Source organism: Leucopleurus acutus, assembly GCF_964270905.1.
Source record: "Leucopleurus acutus genome assembly, chromosome: 6".
Classification (NCBI taxonomy): Eukaryota; Metazoa; Chordata; class Mammalia; order Artiodactyla; family Delphinidae; genus Leucopleurus; species Leucopleurus acutus.
In genome coordinates, this window is record NC_139149.1 from 87,545,780 (window position 1) to 87,559,790 (window position 14,011).

Below are 14,011 nucleotides of genomic sequence, written 5' to 3' on the forward strand. Positions count from 1 at the left end.
CTGCAAGTGTGAGAGAGTAGTGGAAGCAAGGAGGGTGGGAGAAAGGAATCCTGGGGTATGGATATCCCCGCCCTGCCCGTATCTCTCTCCTCTGGCTGTGTTTTCATGACACAGCCTCTTATAGTTCCAGATCACCCCTGGACAGCCCCTCTCTCTGAGCCCCCCGCTTCGGCCAGGCAGTCCCTGCTATGGTTTTAGTTCCTGCCAGGCTGTCCAGCTTCTGGGTTCTGCTAACACTACTTCCTCCCTGCATCCAGCCAATCCTAGAGAAAGACGCAGCTTCCTGCTGCGGGGAATGTCTAAGTTGCCTTGCACTTCCTTTCTGGTTTTTCAGCACTTCCATCAACAGTGTAATGAACTTCTTGTATTCAGTTCCCTCTGTTTGAGATGTCTGTTTTTAATTTGCCTGACTGAATCCTGAGTCATGTGGCACCCTCTGTTTCCCGTGCATGGAATAGTAGTAGGGCTGGACATTAAGCAATCGCGGAGTCCACTACTTTGTATAAACACATGTACAGGCGGGGATATTCTACAACTATGTACGTACATGATGTTTCACTTTAATAGAGTTTTATGCAATTGACTCGAACATTCTTCTTTTGGATTCTCCCCAAATTTCAGTTACTTTCTACTCTGATTCTTTATACATGAAGATGTCAGAATAATAACAATCAAATGCTATTTTATGGATATTACCCCTTTGATCAAGCACCAGGAGGATATTTCTTTGGTGAAACAGATCCAAACTCCTTTGTCTATATCTCACAGCTCTCCCTCAATTATTTCCCTCAATCATTTCCTTCTTCCCATATCTTTACAGCCTTGTATCCTATGCTGCGCTATCTGTTCCAGTCAAACTATCTTGCCTTCCATTTGTAACATTCAATTTCCTGTTCTCATCATTGTGTCTTCACTAGGGCCGCAGCACCCTTTCTTATCATATTTTTGACATTGATAATACTTTATACATCTGATAAAATAGTAACTTGTAATTAATGATGCATCATCACACACATGTGTAACTTCTCTGCATCTCTCTCTTCTTCAGTATTGGCATTCTCCAGGATTTTAGTCCAAGTCCTATGCCTTTTCTTTTTAGACTCCTTTTTTTGGATGATCTCCATTTGGATGAGTTCACCTCCAAATCTGCGGCCCCTAAATCTAAATCTCTAGTCCCCAGATTCTCTCCTGACCTTTAAACCTTACATTTCCAGATAACACTTCTACCTGATTCCCTTGCAGGCACATCAAACTCAAAACGTCCCAGACTGAATGCACTCTTCTTTTCCCACAATCTGCAGTCCTCCCCCAACCTTTTCAAGATTCTCTAGCTTTAATTAATAATGTCGCCTCTTAACTAGAAACCTGACTCTTTCTGGACTCCTCCTAAAAGCTTGCCGGCTTTGATCTGTCACACATCCTGAAAGATCTCTCGAATCTGCCCTTCCTCAACATCCTTATCACCTGAGTCACTTTGTAGACAATCTCTTCAACCTCCTTCCCTGCCTCTCTCTCCTGGCTCATTAATGCTCCAACCAAACTGGCTTTCTCTTAATTCCTGTAACACACCAGTCTCTGTTTTATCTCAGGAATATTTGCATTTGCTATTCCTTTTTTCTCCAGGTTCTTCACAAAGTCCTGTTTTCTCTTGTTTTTCCAGTCTAAACAGGTTCTCACTTACCCCCTTGTTCCCTATCATGCAGCCTGTTGTTTATACCCTTCATTACACCTTATCACAATTTGCAAATATTTTGTTCATTTGGCTAGTCATTTATCATCTGTCTTCCTCACTAGAGTCTAAGCTTTGTGATCACTTTGTGCTCAGCAGATTACAGGTGTTGAGTAAATACTGTTGCACAAAGAAATGAATTACTGAATGAATGAACTAAGCAGGGCTTCTGTCTCTCTCCTAGGTCCCCTGTATTCTTCCAAGCACAAATCCAGTCATGTCACTGTCCTGCTTAAAATCCTTTGATGGTTTTCTATTTTCTGTAACAGTCATCTTAACACTCAGCAACTCTTTTTGAGATTTACAATTGTGGCAAGGACAAGGGTTCAGAATCTTTAGTTTAAATGGAAACTTTAGGAACAGATAAAAAAATGAGCTCCTTCCCATTACCTTCTGGGCCAAAGAAAGTTCAACGCCTTAAGGCAATGTTGGTCATATCTCTTGTTCTACATTTCATTACCAGAAGGCAGGGAAGTAAAGAAGCAATGGACGATGAACCAGAGGATCTGGGTCCTGAAATTGGTTGGTCACCTGATCTTTCCAGGCTTTTGTTTCCTCATCTATAAAATGAGGAAATTGTACAAATAATCTCCAAGGCCCCTTTCAGCTCTGTACTTCTATGATTCTCAGGGACTCGACTATTATGTCCCAGGATTATTTTTTGAGCGTCGAGTTAAATAATATGTAGATTGTGACATATAATACAAATCTTATTATTTTTGCTATGAGTGTGACACCCTCATTACAAAGCAAGTAATACTTGGGCTTTAGAAATTGTTGACACTGATGATCATTGATTTATTTCTTTTCAAGTATCATTTGATATTATTTTTTGGAAGTAGTTTCAAGACCATTGAAAATAAATGGCATTTAGAAATGTTAGTAAATAGAATAAAAGGTGGAAGAGGGCAATACATTTCATCTTCTATGTGCTGGGTGCTTTACGTATGCTATACCTTAAAATAGGATTATCACCCCATTTCATAAAGGAGCACAGTGGAGACTGCCAAAGATGACATAGGTGGTAAGTGGCAGAGTACTTAGGAACATAGGTCTGTCTAGCTCCAGTCTACTAGCTCTGCCTGTATCCTTTTTACACACTGAAGCATCTGGTGCCAAACCTCAGCTCTTTTCTCTACCTTCTGTCAATTACACAAACACCAACTCACTTCTCGAAGTCAAGGGATATAAATGGGGGCCAGAAGGAGTCCTTAGGTAAAGGGAGTAAGATTGAAAAGAGAAGTCTTGACTGCAAGCTCTCCTCAGTTCAGGATCTTTCCTTGGATAACTGAGCTTGTTTGAGAGCACCCTTGACCATTGCCTTTGGCCTCCATCTAACTCTCTCACAGAAGCCTAGTGGTGAGAGGACCCGGTGCTACTCTGAGTAGAACCTACTTCTAGTGGTCGGCACTCATGGACCCTAATATGCTTCAGAGGAAGAGATCACACCATGAGGAAAATCATTTAACTAATGATCAGCTCTCAATGAAACACCATTGGAACAGTTTCCTTGCTTTGTGTTGGTTTGTTTATTTTGTTTTTAAAAGAGGCACTCATTTCATGATTCAGGATGAAAAGGATTTATGTCCTTTTAAGAAAACATAAATCAAAGTAGGATACTAACATTCATAGAGTAGAATTCAGTATAAGGAGGGGTGGTCTAGGTGAAACATTATGGAGACTTATGAGTCTTACTTACAGAACAGGCATAACTAAGAACCTTTCAAAAAGCTGCTAACCCACAACACTCTTTTCAGGGTGTAAAATATTTATGTTATAAGGAGACCTATAGAAACAGTCAACAAATGAATGCCATAAGGCATTTAGAGACAAACATCTCTTAAGAAAAGCTTATTCTTGCTAAGTTAAAGAAAATAAGCCAAACACTTTGCTTTTAAATATGGAAGGAAAGAATGAAAAATCATACCCATTTTTCTCTTCTGCTGTCTCTCTGGCACCTGCTTTCATAAGGAAGCTAAGAACATAATCTATTATACTAATTGTTCCAAGGGTCTTAGAAAAAAGATGATCTCCAATTCAATTAATTTTTTTGTGATAAATAGTGCTTCTTATAAATAATTCCTTGAAAGATAAAAATATTTTCTTTCTTAATAGTGCAAAACATCAAAATGGATGACTGGTCAACTATATATTAAAAATTATCATTCTTTCTTCAATATACACCCAATGGTACCTGACATTTTAGTTATACTTTCCATAACACAGAGCAGTTTAATAATATCGGTCAGTATTGTTGTTCTCTGCATAAATATTTTCACAGGCTACTCCAAAGCATGCTAAGCTGTTGGATAACAAATGGGAAAATATCACACCGCGGGCAATATTTACCTCTCCAACAGGCAAAACAAGAAAATGGAGCCCAGGCCTAGAATCCTCTAGTGTTACTCAATCAAGGCAAATTATTTATTGCCTTCTGCCCAGGAGGTCCCATGGGGCATGAAATACTGACTTAGGAATTTGCTGGGCCTGATTGTCTGTGTGTTGCAACCATGTTCTCTTCTATCACTTCTTAATATATGATAAATTGTTTCTGTGTATGCTGTGATAAGGTTGAATAACAAATTAAATCTGGCTATTTAATAAACATGAAATGTAAACGCTAAACTCTTTTTATAATACTAGCTTGGGTCATTAATGTTTACGCCATAGTGTGCAGGACTGTACAATGCCTTGTTCGTATCTGTGCCCACCTTCATCTGTTCCTCATCTCACACCTCACAACCTCTGCTGCATTCACGAGACCTGATTCCACTCCTTCTGTGAGTGGGATTTGGAGAGCCTGGGTGTTCTTCGTGGTTCACTTGGGGCTTCTCAAAGCCAGGACAGTGGGTCTGGGCTCTAGGTATCGGGGAGGGGCTAAAGCTGGGCCAAGAGGAACTTTGTGATGTGAAGTGCAGGAGCTATTCATTATCTGAGCAGAAGAGGAGGAGTCTGGAGCAAGTGTGAAGAAGAAGAAGAAGAAAAAAAGCCATGAAGCATTAAAGAATGGTTACATGCAAGTTTATCTCATCAGCTAAAACTTTTTGCTCTGTACCATTCTACATGTCCATATAATACCCAATATTAAAAGTGTCACATATGAATGCCCTGCATTAGTACTTGTTAGCCCTGCTCATTTGGTACTTCCCATGTAAGATCAGCATAGCCATTACTATGAAGATTCTGGAGTCAGATACCCTGGGTTTTAATCTGGTCTCCACTACTTTCTAAGAAATGTGATCTTAACCTTCCTTGGCCTCAGTTCCCTCATCTCTAAAAGGAAGATAACAAAAGCATCTCTCGTATAAGGTTATTGCAAAGGAAAATAAGATGTAGATACATATGATGCATACATATACATGTACATATGTAATAGCTATCTATATCTATCTATCTTCACCTAGAACAGTGCCTGGCATGTATCTAAATCAATAATGTTCAGTAGAATTATCGCATTCATTGTTGTTTTGTGGTTTCTATTTAACTTCTCACATCTGTAGGCCTTGTCGCCTCTACTATCTATAAGACTTTTGAGGGTGGGAAGCAAGCTTATATTTTGTCATGGCTAAATGTTCTTTTTTTTGTCTCATCTGTTGGGGTTCATCATATGATTTAGTGGCAAGTGAATCAGGCGTGGCCAATAAATGCTGCATTCCTCTCGCCAGAGAGAGGGTATGTGATTTAAGCTTGGATATGCAAGTCCCCACCAGGAAAAGGCTCATTGATGTCTGAGATGGCTGGCTTTAAGGCTGTGTAAACCTGAAACACTGGGGGCGGCCATCTTTGCCTCCTTTGGGGAGAGCTTGTCTGAGAATGGAGACAACACGGAGGAGGAACGCAGAGCCAACAGATGGAGAGAGGCGCCTCTTGAGGACTTTGTTTGAGTTTCTGGATTCAATCTTGCCTCAAAGGAGTGCGCTTTGGCGTTTCTGATTTTATAAGGAAATAGATCCTGTCTTTAGTTTATTTAAATTAGTTTGTATTGGATTTGCAACCAAATTAATACTAATATACATCTTTTTCAAATCAACTTCTTGGTCCACATGATTTTCTTTGATGCCATTGGCCTTATATAAGGCCCTGTACATAGAAGACCATGTAGTTGTGTGTGTATATATATATATATATATACACACACACACATATATATGGCATGTATGAATGAATTAAAAAAATTTAAAAGTGAAAGCCCATGAGCCCATAAATTTAATCTCCTGTGCTTTATTATACTGTCCTAGGCAATTCAAATTCAATTTAAGTGCATCTTGACATTGGAACAAATCTCTTTTTTAGAGAAATACATGATGTAGCCCTGAGGAACTTGTTGAATGAGCTGGATTGCGAAGAAGACTGTGTGGGGAGACCAGGGATTCAGCGTTGGAAGAACCAGAGTTCCTCTTAGCATAACTAAAACCATAGTCAGCTCATTCCCTTAACCCCCCTGGGTACTGTTCTTCACGATAAAACGGGAAGAATAATACAGGGTTATTGTTAGGCTCAAAGGAGCTCATTCATGTGTGAGCTAAAAATGGTACAGATGTTATTTGTTCATTTTTCCCCCCAGATATGTCAATTTCAATTGGTGATGGATACACATCTGCCAAATCATGAGCCTAAACGTGTTGAAGTGTTTTTATTTCTAGTCAAATGCACAACAGGAAGCACGTTTCAGAAGGATATATGTGAACATACGCCATCATATCTGGGTCTGGGATGTGACCTCTGGGGGGAAAACTGAGTGTTCTCCGTAAAAGGAACCGTTTCCACTGCCACGTTGCCTCCAAGAATCCCTTCATTTTTACCATCAAAGAGCTTCAGAAGGCAGATGTGACGCTGTGCTTCAGACTAAGTTCCTAACAGGCCCTGTGGCCACCCTAGCAGCTCGGTACCTGTGAGCCTTCACGCCTCGGGGTGTTTTTGGTGGGCGTGGCGAGAAGCACCTGCTCCCGGGCTCTCCAAGAATCTTACTCCAATCCCCTAGTTTTAAGGGTGTAGCTCTGCAGTCTCCCAGCTATTCCCTCGAGTGTGCTTTATGAGATCCGGTTTCAATCCCCCGGTGAGAAGCTCTGAGGTCCCGTTACAATTCCCTAGAGCTCCATGTGTGTGCGGGAGGGACAGAGTCAGGGAGAGACCGAGGGAGGGGACGAAGTCTCTGGGCTCCGGTTACCGCCCCGCACGGCCCCCGCCCCGAACCGCCGAGTGCACTGCGCGGTCCGGGGAGCGCCGCGGCCCCTTTAAGAGTCGGGCCCAGGCTGGCCCTGGGGCCGCGGGAGCCCAGAGTGAGGCGCGCCGCGGAGGAGTTGGGAGCCGGCGCAAAAGTTTCCTCCCAACTCCGGCCCCGCGAGCCGCCGCCGCCGCCCACTCCAGCCCGCGGCCTGAGGCCGGCCCCGCCGCCGCCGCCAGGGCCAGGGCCAGGGCCGGGCCGGGCCGGCAGTTTCGCTTTGGCGGGCGGGGAGCAGCCGCCTGGGCCGGGCCCGCGCCGGAGCAGGAGCGGTAGGAGCAGCCGGGCCCCTGGACCGCGGCGTCCCCGGCCCCCCCGCCACCTGGGAGGTAGCCCTCCCCGCTGCCGCCTCCTCTCCGATTCCCGCCCGCCGGCGGCCGCCTGCCCAGGGCGAAGGGGCTCTGCTGCGAGCCCCCGGCCCTGAGGGGCGCCGGGGAGAGGCGCCCCGGGGTCTCTGTGCCCGCCCGCGCCCGGCGGCCCCCGAGAGTGGGGCCGCGCCGGCCGGCCCAGACACCTGTTCGGCCCGGCCCAGCCCGGCGTGGTCGCCGGGGGCCAGGATGAAAGTGACCGTGTGCTTCGGCAGGACCGGCATCGTGGTGCCCTGCAAGGAGGGCCAGCTGCACGTCCGGGAGCTCACGCAGCAGGCGCTGCAGCGGTACCTGAAGACCCGGGAGAAGGTGGGCGCGGCGCGGGGAGCGCGCGGGAGGGGCGGAGGAGGGGGCGCGGCTGCGAGCGGGCTCCTCGGGAGCGCTCCGCGGCCTCGGCACCTGCCAGGTGCCCCGAGGACAGGGTGGCGACGCTTGGGGGACGCAGAGCACCTGGGCGACCTGATTTTTCACGACCTGTGGCCGCAACTTCTGGATGTTGCTAATATAACTGACCTGGGCGTTTATGGGCCTTGCTTGTCCAAGGGTGGCGTGGGTACCGCAGCATGAGAATCACTCGGGGGCTCGTTAGAAAGGCACCATCTGGTGACCCAGTCCAAGCCCACGGCTTCAGAGTCTGCTTTTCAACAAGCTCCCAGGTGATTGCACTGGCCACTGAAGTTTGACAAGCACTGCTTTAGAAGTTGTTTGAGCGAACAGATCTCAAGGGAACGCTTGAAGGTGCTGCTAACCTCAGGTGTGATTTTTGACATGCTAAGGCCCGCCCTACGTCTACTCTTTGGGTTAGAAAGTTGATTGGTTCAAGTATCAGATACTCGGAAGTTATAACTGACGGAGCCCTTGGAATTTCAGCCCCGTGAGCTGGCTTCCCTCAGTGACTAAGGCAGGAGCTCAGGTGGAAGGATGCTGTGTGCTTACACCAACCAGTCTGCACTTTGCTATTTTTACTTTAACACCACACAGTCTATCAACATTTACTAAGTGTGTGGGCTGTGTCAGGTCCCGGGTGACTATTGAAATGATGACAAAGAGTGTCCCCAGCTCTGTCCCTGAAGTCAGGAGCAAGTGAAAATTAAGTGGAACTCTGGAAGAGTGTTTTTAAGTGTGCAATGCACGCTTAAATGTTCAGAAGACCTAGCTGGCCTCTGGAACTCGTATTTTTGGGTAACATGCTGGGCCTCTGTTTCTTCTTTAATGGAAATTTTAAATGAAGACATCCAAGAGCATCTTTTTATTTTTTTGAATCCTCAAATGGGATATCTTGTTTGCCCCAAATCCTCCTCAAACAGGACAAGTCATAAACTCTTGCTTTAGAGGCCAATGATTCTCTTAATATTTGTTCTCGTGCTGTGAGAACTGTCGAAATGGTGAGTTGGCCAGTTTCGAGAATGGAAAGATGTAATTTCTTTTAATGTCTTTTAGGTTATGCAAGGCATAAAAGTAATTGTGTTTCTTCTAAATATATAGTTGAGGCTTTTAAGAAAATCTCTTGCTCCTCTGTGCCTCCACTAAGAATTATTATATAGGAAAAAATTCCACCCTGGATAAATACATGTGTATGTTGCCTTGAACAGCCAAGAGTTGGAGAAGAGCATAGTGAATGATCTGTTAATATCTAAAATATAATCTCAGAAGCTGGACTCTTTACTAATGGAATTGAGGCAGAGAGAGAAAATAATCAAAGTGGCCTGTATGACTATATGAGTATTTACCCAATGGTTTTTCTTCCATTGTTACAGTAATGTGCTGATTATATTGTGTAATTCAGTTGAAAACTGAGGTTTACACAAGTAACCAGTAGTCCTTGAAATCATATTTCCCTAAAGTAAGCTAGGGTTAAACCTAACAGTGTTATTCTAGGCAAATTATTAAAGTAGGTCTCATTGAAGGATTGGTTTATTGAGATGATAAACTTATTTTTAATTATTATTAAAAATAATTTATCTCTAAAACTTTGTATATTTAGAAGTTTAATACTTGGAGCTGTCCAAGTAATAGAAGTAAGCTATAAGCTTATAAATAACACATGGGGAACTAACTGTATGATATTTAATGCATTGTAATTTGATCTTAAAAGGTGCTAAAAAGCTATTGATATTCTGGACTGAAAGTATAATTTATAATATCACATATCCCATAATATAATTGTATTGATCAGTTTACTGTTATTACCAGACATTACATTTTTCTGTGTTTACATTTATATATTAGTGAATGTGACATTTAAAGGCCACCTGCAACTTAAAAATTCTCGCTCCCTTCTTCGGCTTTTAAAATCTCAATTTAATAACTGGCAAGTGATGTTTTTCCTTCCCAAAATATTCCTCTCTCATAGTTTCATTTTAAATAGCATTGTAATCATAACAAGGCTTAACTAATATTAAATGGTATTCCTAATGGAACTAAAATGTCAAGAAATACTCTGATAAATTCCATGCTTTTATCCATTGAATTTAGAAAATGATGGGAAAAGACCAGAAATGTCAAAATTCAATTTGGAAAACAGTTTGGCATAAATTCAATGTCTTTAAATAGGTGAAAGATTTAAAAGGCTTGTTTCCCTGGACAGCAAGGTTTTAAGCTCTTACTCAGTAGTAATAACACAACAACAAACATGAATTGTGCTTACTTGGTGCAGGCACTGTTCTAGGTGCCTTACATATATTAAATGACTGACTCCATGAGCTAGGTACTAATATCCCCATTTTACAGGTGGGGGAAAAAGAAACACAGAAATATGACTAGTGCATGGTGGAATTGGGATTTGAACCCAGGAACTATGTCTCCAGGTCCTTAATCTCAGTCATTAATACACAGGCTAGTAGGTCATTATGCAGTGTAATTTATCTAATTTATTTCTTTAGAGTTTGTTTTAAAAAGACGATTCCATCTACAAACTGCTGCAGTAACCTATCAACCTAATGATAGCAGTTGTGTTTCTTGCAAAGGGATGGGACATCCACAAACTCCTCTTGATTTTATCTTTTACAGTATAGGTCTCTATGTTATAGGGAGAAGTCTAATTTCTGTGACAAGTATTGCAGGATTTGCATCAAGTATGTAGGATCTTCCTCAGTCTAATTACAAATGGAAAAATTGGGTAAGATCTCTGAGATATACAGGTAGAGGGGTAAAGAGGTAAAGAAACAAGTTTAGCGGGAACATGAATGTAAATTAAGCCCGTTTCTTCCGGGGCCCTAAATAATTTAGATGGGAGAAAGGCAGATGTCAAGATTGAGGATAGAGTTGAGGTTTGTACACTTTGAAAGGTAAGTGAAGCCCAAGGAAGCCATTCTGGAGTTTGTGGCCAGCAGCAGAGAAGTAGCCATCTCCAACTGAGAAGAAACAAAGGAAACTGGTATTTGTGGAATGTGGGGAGCCAGCTGAATCAGCATCAGATAAGGCCAGAAGTAGGTAAGATGCTGAAGAGACGGAGGGAGCTTTGGGGAAGGCTTTAATTATGTTCTGAAATCTGGGACTTTGAGGTTCCTGTGGCCTCCCCCTCCCTGCCATTTGATGAACTCTACTGGTGAGGTGAATTGACCAAGGGGCAAGAATTATGGGGTGGCTTATCTTTGGATCCTGGTAGTTTGTCATTGTCCAAGGCTCTAAATCCAGTTCAGTTAAGTAGTTAGTGGAGAGGAGATGGTCTTAAGTAGTTAAGGTGGGGATCATTGAGTAATTAATTAATCATCAAAATTACGTGTCACAGATGAATGGGTAATTGAGCCATATCCTGCAGGGCTCTCAACCCTGGCTGATCATTAGTTACCTCTAACTTTAACATTTTAAATAATACGAATGCCTGAGTCCCTTTCTCTAAGATCCTCATTCAGTGGGTTTGGAGTGGAGCCTGGGCATAGGTATTCAAAAAAAAAAAAAGTCCAGATGATACAAGTGCCCAGCCAGGGTTGAAAGCCACTAATCTACTACCACTAATCTTTTGGTATCACTGAACTAATTTGATTTTTAAACTCATTTGATGGCAGGTACTATGTCTTAGACACCTACGGACCAACCTGTTATTAGCAGCTGTCTTTCCACTCCTACCCTGAATGAATTCTCACAGCAGGTGCTCAAATAACTTATTAAATTGAACATTCATTTTATATGTAAGTAAATAAGGGAAAGATTTGTTTAGTAACAAAAGTGTAAATGAGTGTATAGTGTGTGTGTGTGAGTTCAGGAGTTGAATGAGATAATATGAACGTTGAGTTCATGGGGTAGTGGGTATGATGGAATTTTTAAGAAGATTTGCAGATCTGTATGTATGAGGATAGTTTTTTTTTTTAAGTAAAGAAACATCTGATTGACTTTCAAAATGAATCTCCTCTGTATTCAGGTATTTGGAATAATTTGTTTGTTTTGCAAGTTGAGATCAGCTTCCTGGATCTGAATGAAGATAAGAGCAATTATCTTTATTGATGAATTGTGAGATCAATCTAAGAATCTGTGCAGTAATGAGAATCTGGTATGATATTGTATGGGACTAACCTGGAGGAATAAATTAGAATTCTTGAATTCCTGAAGTTTTCAGCTTTGGATGTCTCGTTTCCAGATTTTAAGTTTCCTGTGCGCATAAGCTAGATGTATGACACACTGGATTCCCAGAATGCTTTTCAGTTTATTGGGCACTGACTGACTAGAGTGCTTTATTTCCTATTCAGTCCTCTCCTCTCCCAATGTGTGGACTAGATACTCTTTCCAGCACGTGGATAGGACTGACTCACCATCAACAAGGCACATGTTTCTAACTTGGTTTTGGTTCTGTTACTTGACTTGCATTGAGCAGCCTCTGAGTTTGCAAACACAGGGCTCCTGGGGCCTGCTATGACCCACAGACATGTTTTTTAAGTTCTGCTCAGTGTTATATTTTGACTTAGTTGCCATGTTTAAATATTTTGAGATTTCATGGAAAAATCCAGAGTTCTGTCTTCTTTTAGGGAAAAAACAACCAGAAGCTCTGAGAATACTGAGCTTTACTTTCCCACATGGCAACCATCAGCTGGAGCTGAGGACACCTCTTTAGAAGGAATAATTAAGCTCTAGTCTCCATTATTACCTTTCCCAATAGCTGAGTGTAAGTTATTCTCCAGCTAAAACGCTCTCTCAACAAGATTATTAAGATCTGACAGCTAAAACCCATGGTTACTTTTCAGTCCTTATTTTTGATGATATCTCATCTTTTGAAACTCTCTTTATCCATGAGCTTTCAGGATTTTTTTTTTTTTTTTTTTTTTTTGCTGTACGCGGGCCTCCCACTGCCGTGGCCCCTCCCGTTGAGGAGCACAGGCTCCGGACGCGCAGGCTCAGCGGCCATGGCTCACGGGCCCAGCCGCTCTGCGGCATGTAGGATCCTCCCGAACTGGGGCACAAACCCATGTCCCCTGCATTGGCAGGCAGACTCTCAACCACTGCGCCACCAGGGAAGCCCCTCCAGGATTTTTAAACATGTCTTTCTCTTCTGTGTCTTTGCAGGTGCTCTCAATACTGTTTCCTTGTGTGCTGGCGCCTCAGGGTTCTGGCCTTTCTTTCAGTCGGATCTCATCCATTCCATGGCTTCAGCTACCCTCAAGCACACACCTCTAGCCTTGTACTTGCTATAGAACTCAATATCCACCAGCCTGTGGACTTCACCTCCTTGATGTCCCACGTACAGTTCGAGCCCAGCCTGTTCTCCGTACATCTGCTTCTCCCCATTCTCGTGTAGCCTGTTCCTCCATTTCTGGTGCCACCATTCACCTGGTTATCTAATTCAGAAACCTGGAAATCCTTCATTCCTTGATGACCTCTCATCCTCCACATTCTACCACTTGTCTAGTTGGTCAGAAAGTTCCTTTGATGCTTCCACATGCTATCTCTTTGATCTGCTTCCTCTTTTCTGCACCAAAACTTGCATTTCTCATTCCTACCATGGGGAACTGCAGCAGACCAGTACCTGGCCTTTCTGCCTTTCCTAGCTCCCAACTCTTCCAAACTGTTCTCCATTGAGGACTTTACAGCTGCAAATCTGATCATGTCTGGGTTATTGCTGGGAATATTTGAATGGCTCTACATTGCTTTTAGGTGAAAACCCACTTTGCTTACCGGTCCAGTATCTTCTCTATTCCTCTGTACCCTTTAAATTCGTACATGCAACATAGTATTCTGTCACATTTTCCCCCACCCCAGGCAAATCCTGCTCATCTTTTGGGATGAGTCTCCAGTTGCCTCTTCTCTAGGAATTCCCTCCCTCCCTTTCCCCGTCACCATCACTTGGGGGGCCACATTCTTGTTTTCCTAGAGCTCCCTATGCTGTGCTTTCGTTTTGAAAACTACATCTTACATTATACTGTCTATTGGTCAGGGTCTAGCAACTTAATAGACAGCCCCCGAAGGACAGTGGTTTATCCCAGCAAAGGGTTCTCTTTCTGGGTGGGAGGTGCGGGCTCTGACCCATACAACCAGCTGCCCACTGTTCCTTTTGGCTTTGGCATTTTCTGCAGATCCCCTGCACTGTGCTAACTGATGAACAAAGAGAGTGTGGAGGATGCCACGGGAGGCGTGGGGTCTGGCCTGGAAGTGGCAGACATCACTTTTGTGTCAGCACTCTACTGGTGAGACTGGCCGGGTGCACCGTCTAGATGCAGTGGCCTGGGAAAGTAGTCCGCTTGGACAGAGGAGAGCGACTAGCTG

At 43.3% G+C, this 14,011-nt stretch overlaps 1 protein-coding gene across 3 annotated transcripts in view; it reads left to right on the plus strand.

The window, feature by feature from the left end:
* Positions 1-7,034: 7,034 nt before the first annotated feature.
* Positions 7,035-14,011, plus strand: part of PARD3B (par-3 family cell polarity regulator beta) — a 1,046,263-nt gene continuing 1,039,286 nt past the window's right edge. For all 3 annotated transcript variants that reach the window (XM_082840795.1, XM_082840797.1, XM_082840796.1), the window contains exon 1: positions 7,035-7,627. In XM_082840795.1, coding sequence (XP_082696921.1) covers positions 7,508-7,627 — 120 coding nt within the window. In that variant the 5' untranslated portion in view covers positions 7,035-7,507. The remainder of the gene's footprint in view (positions 7,628-14,011) is intronic.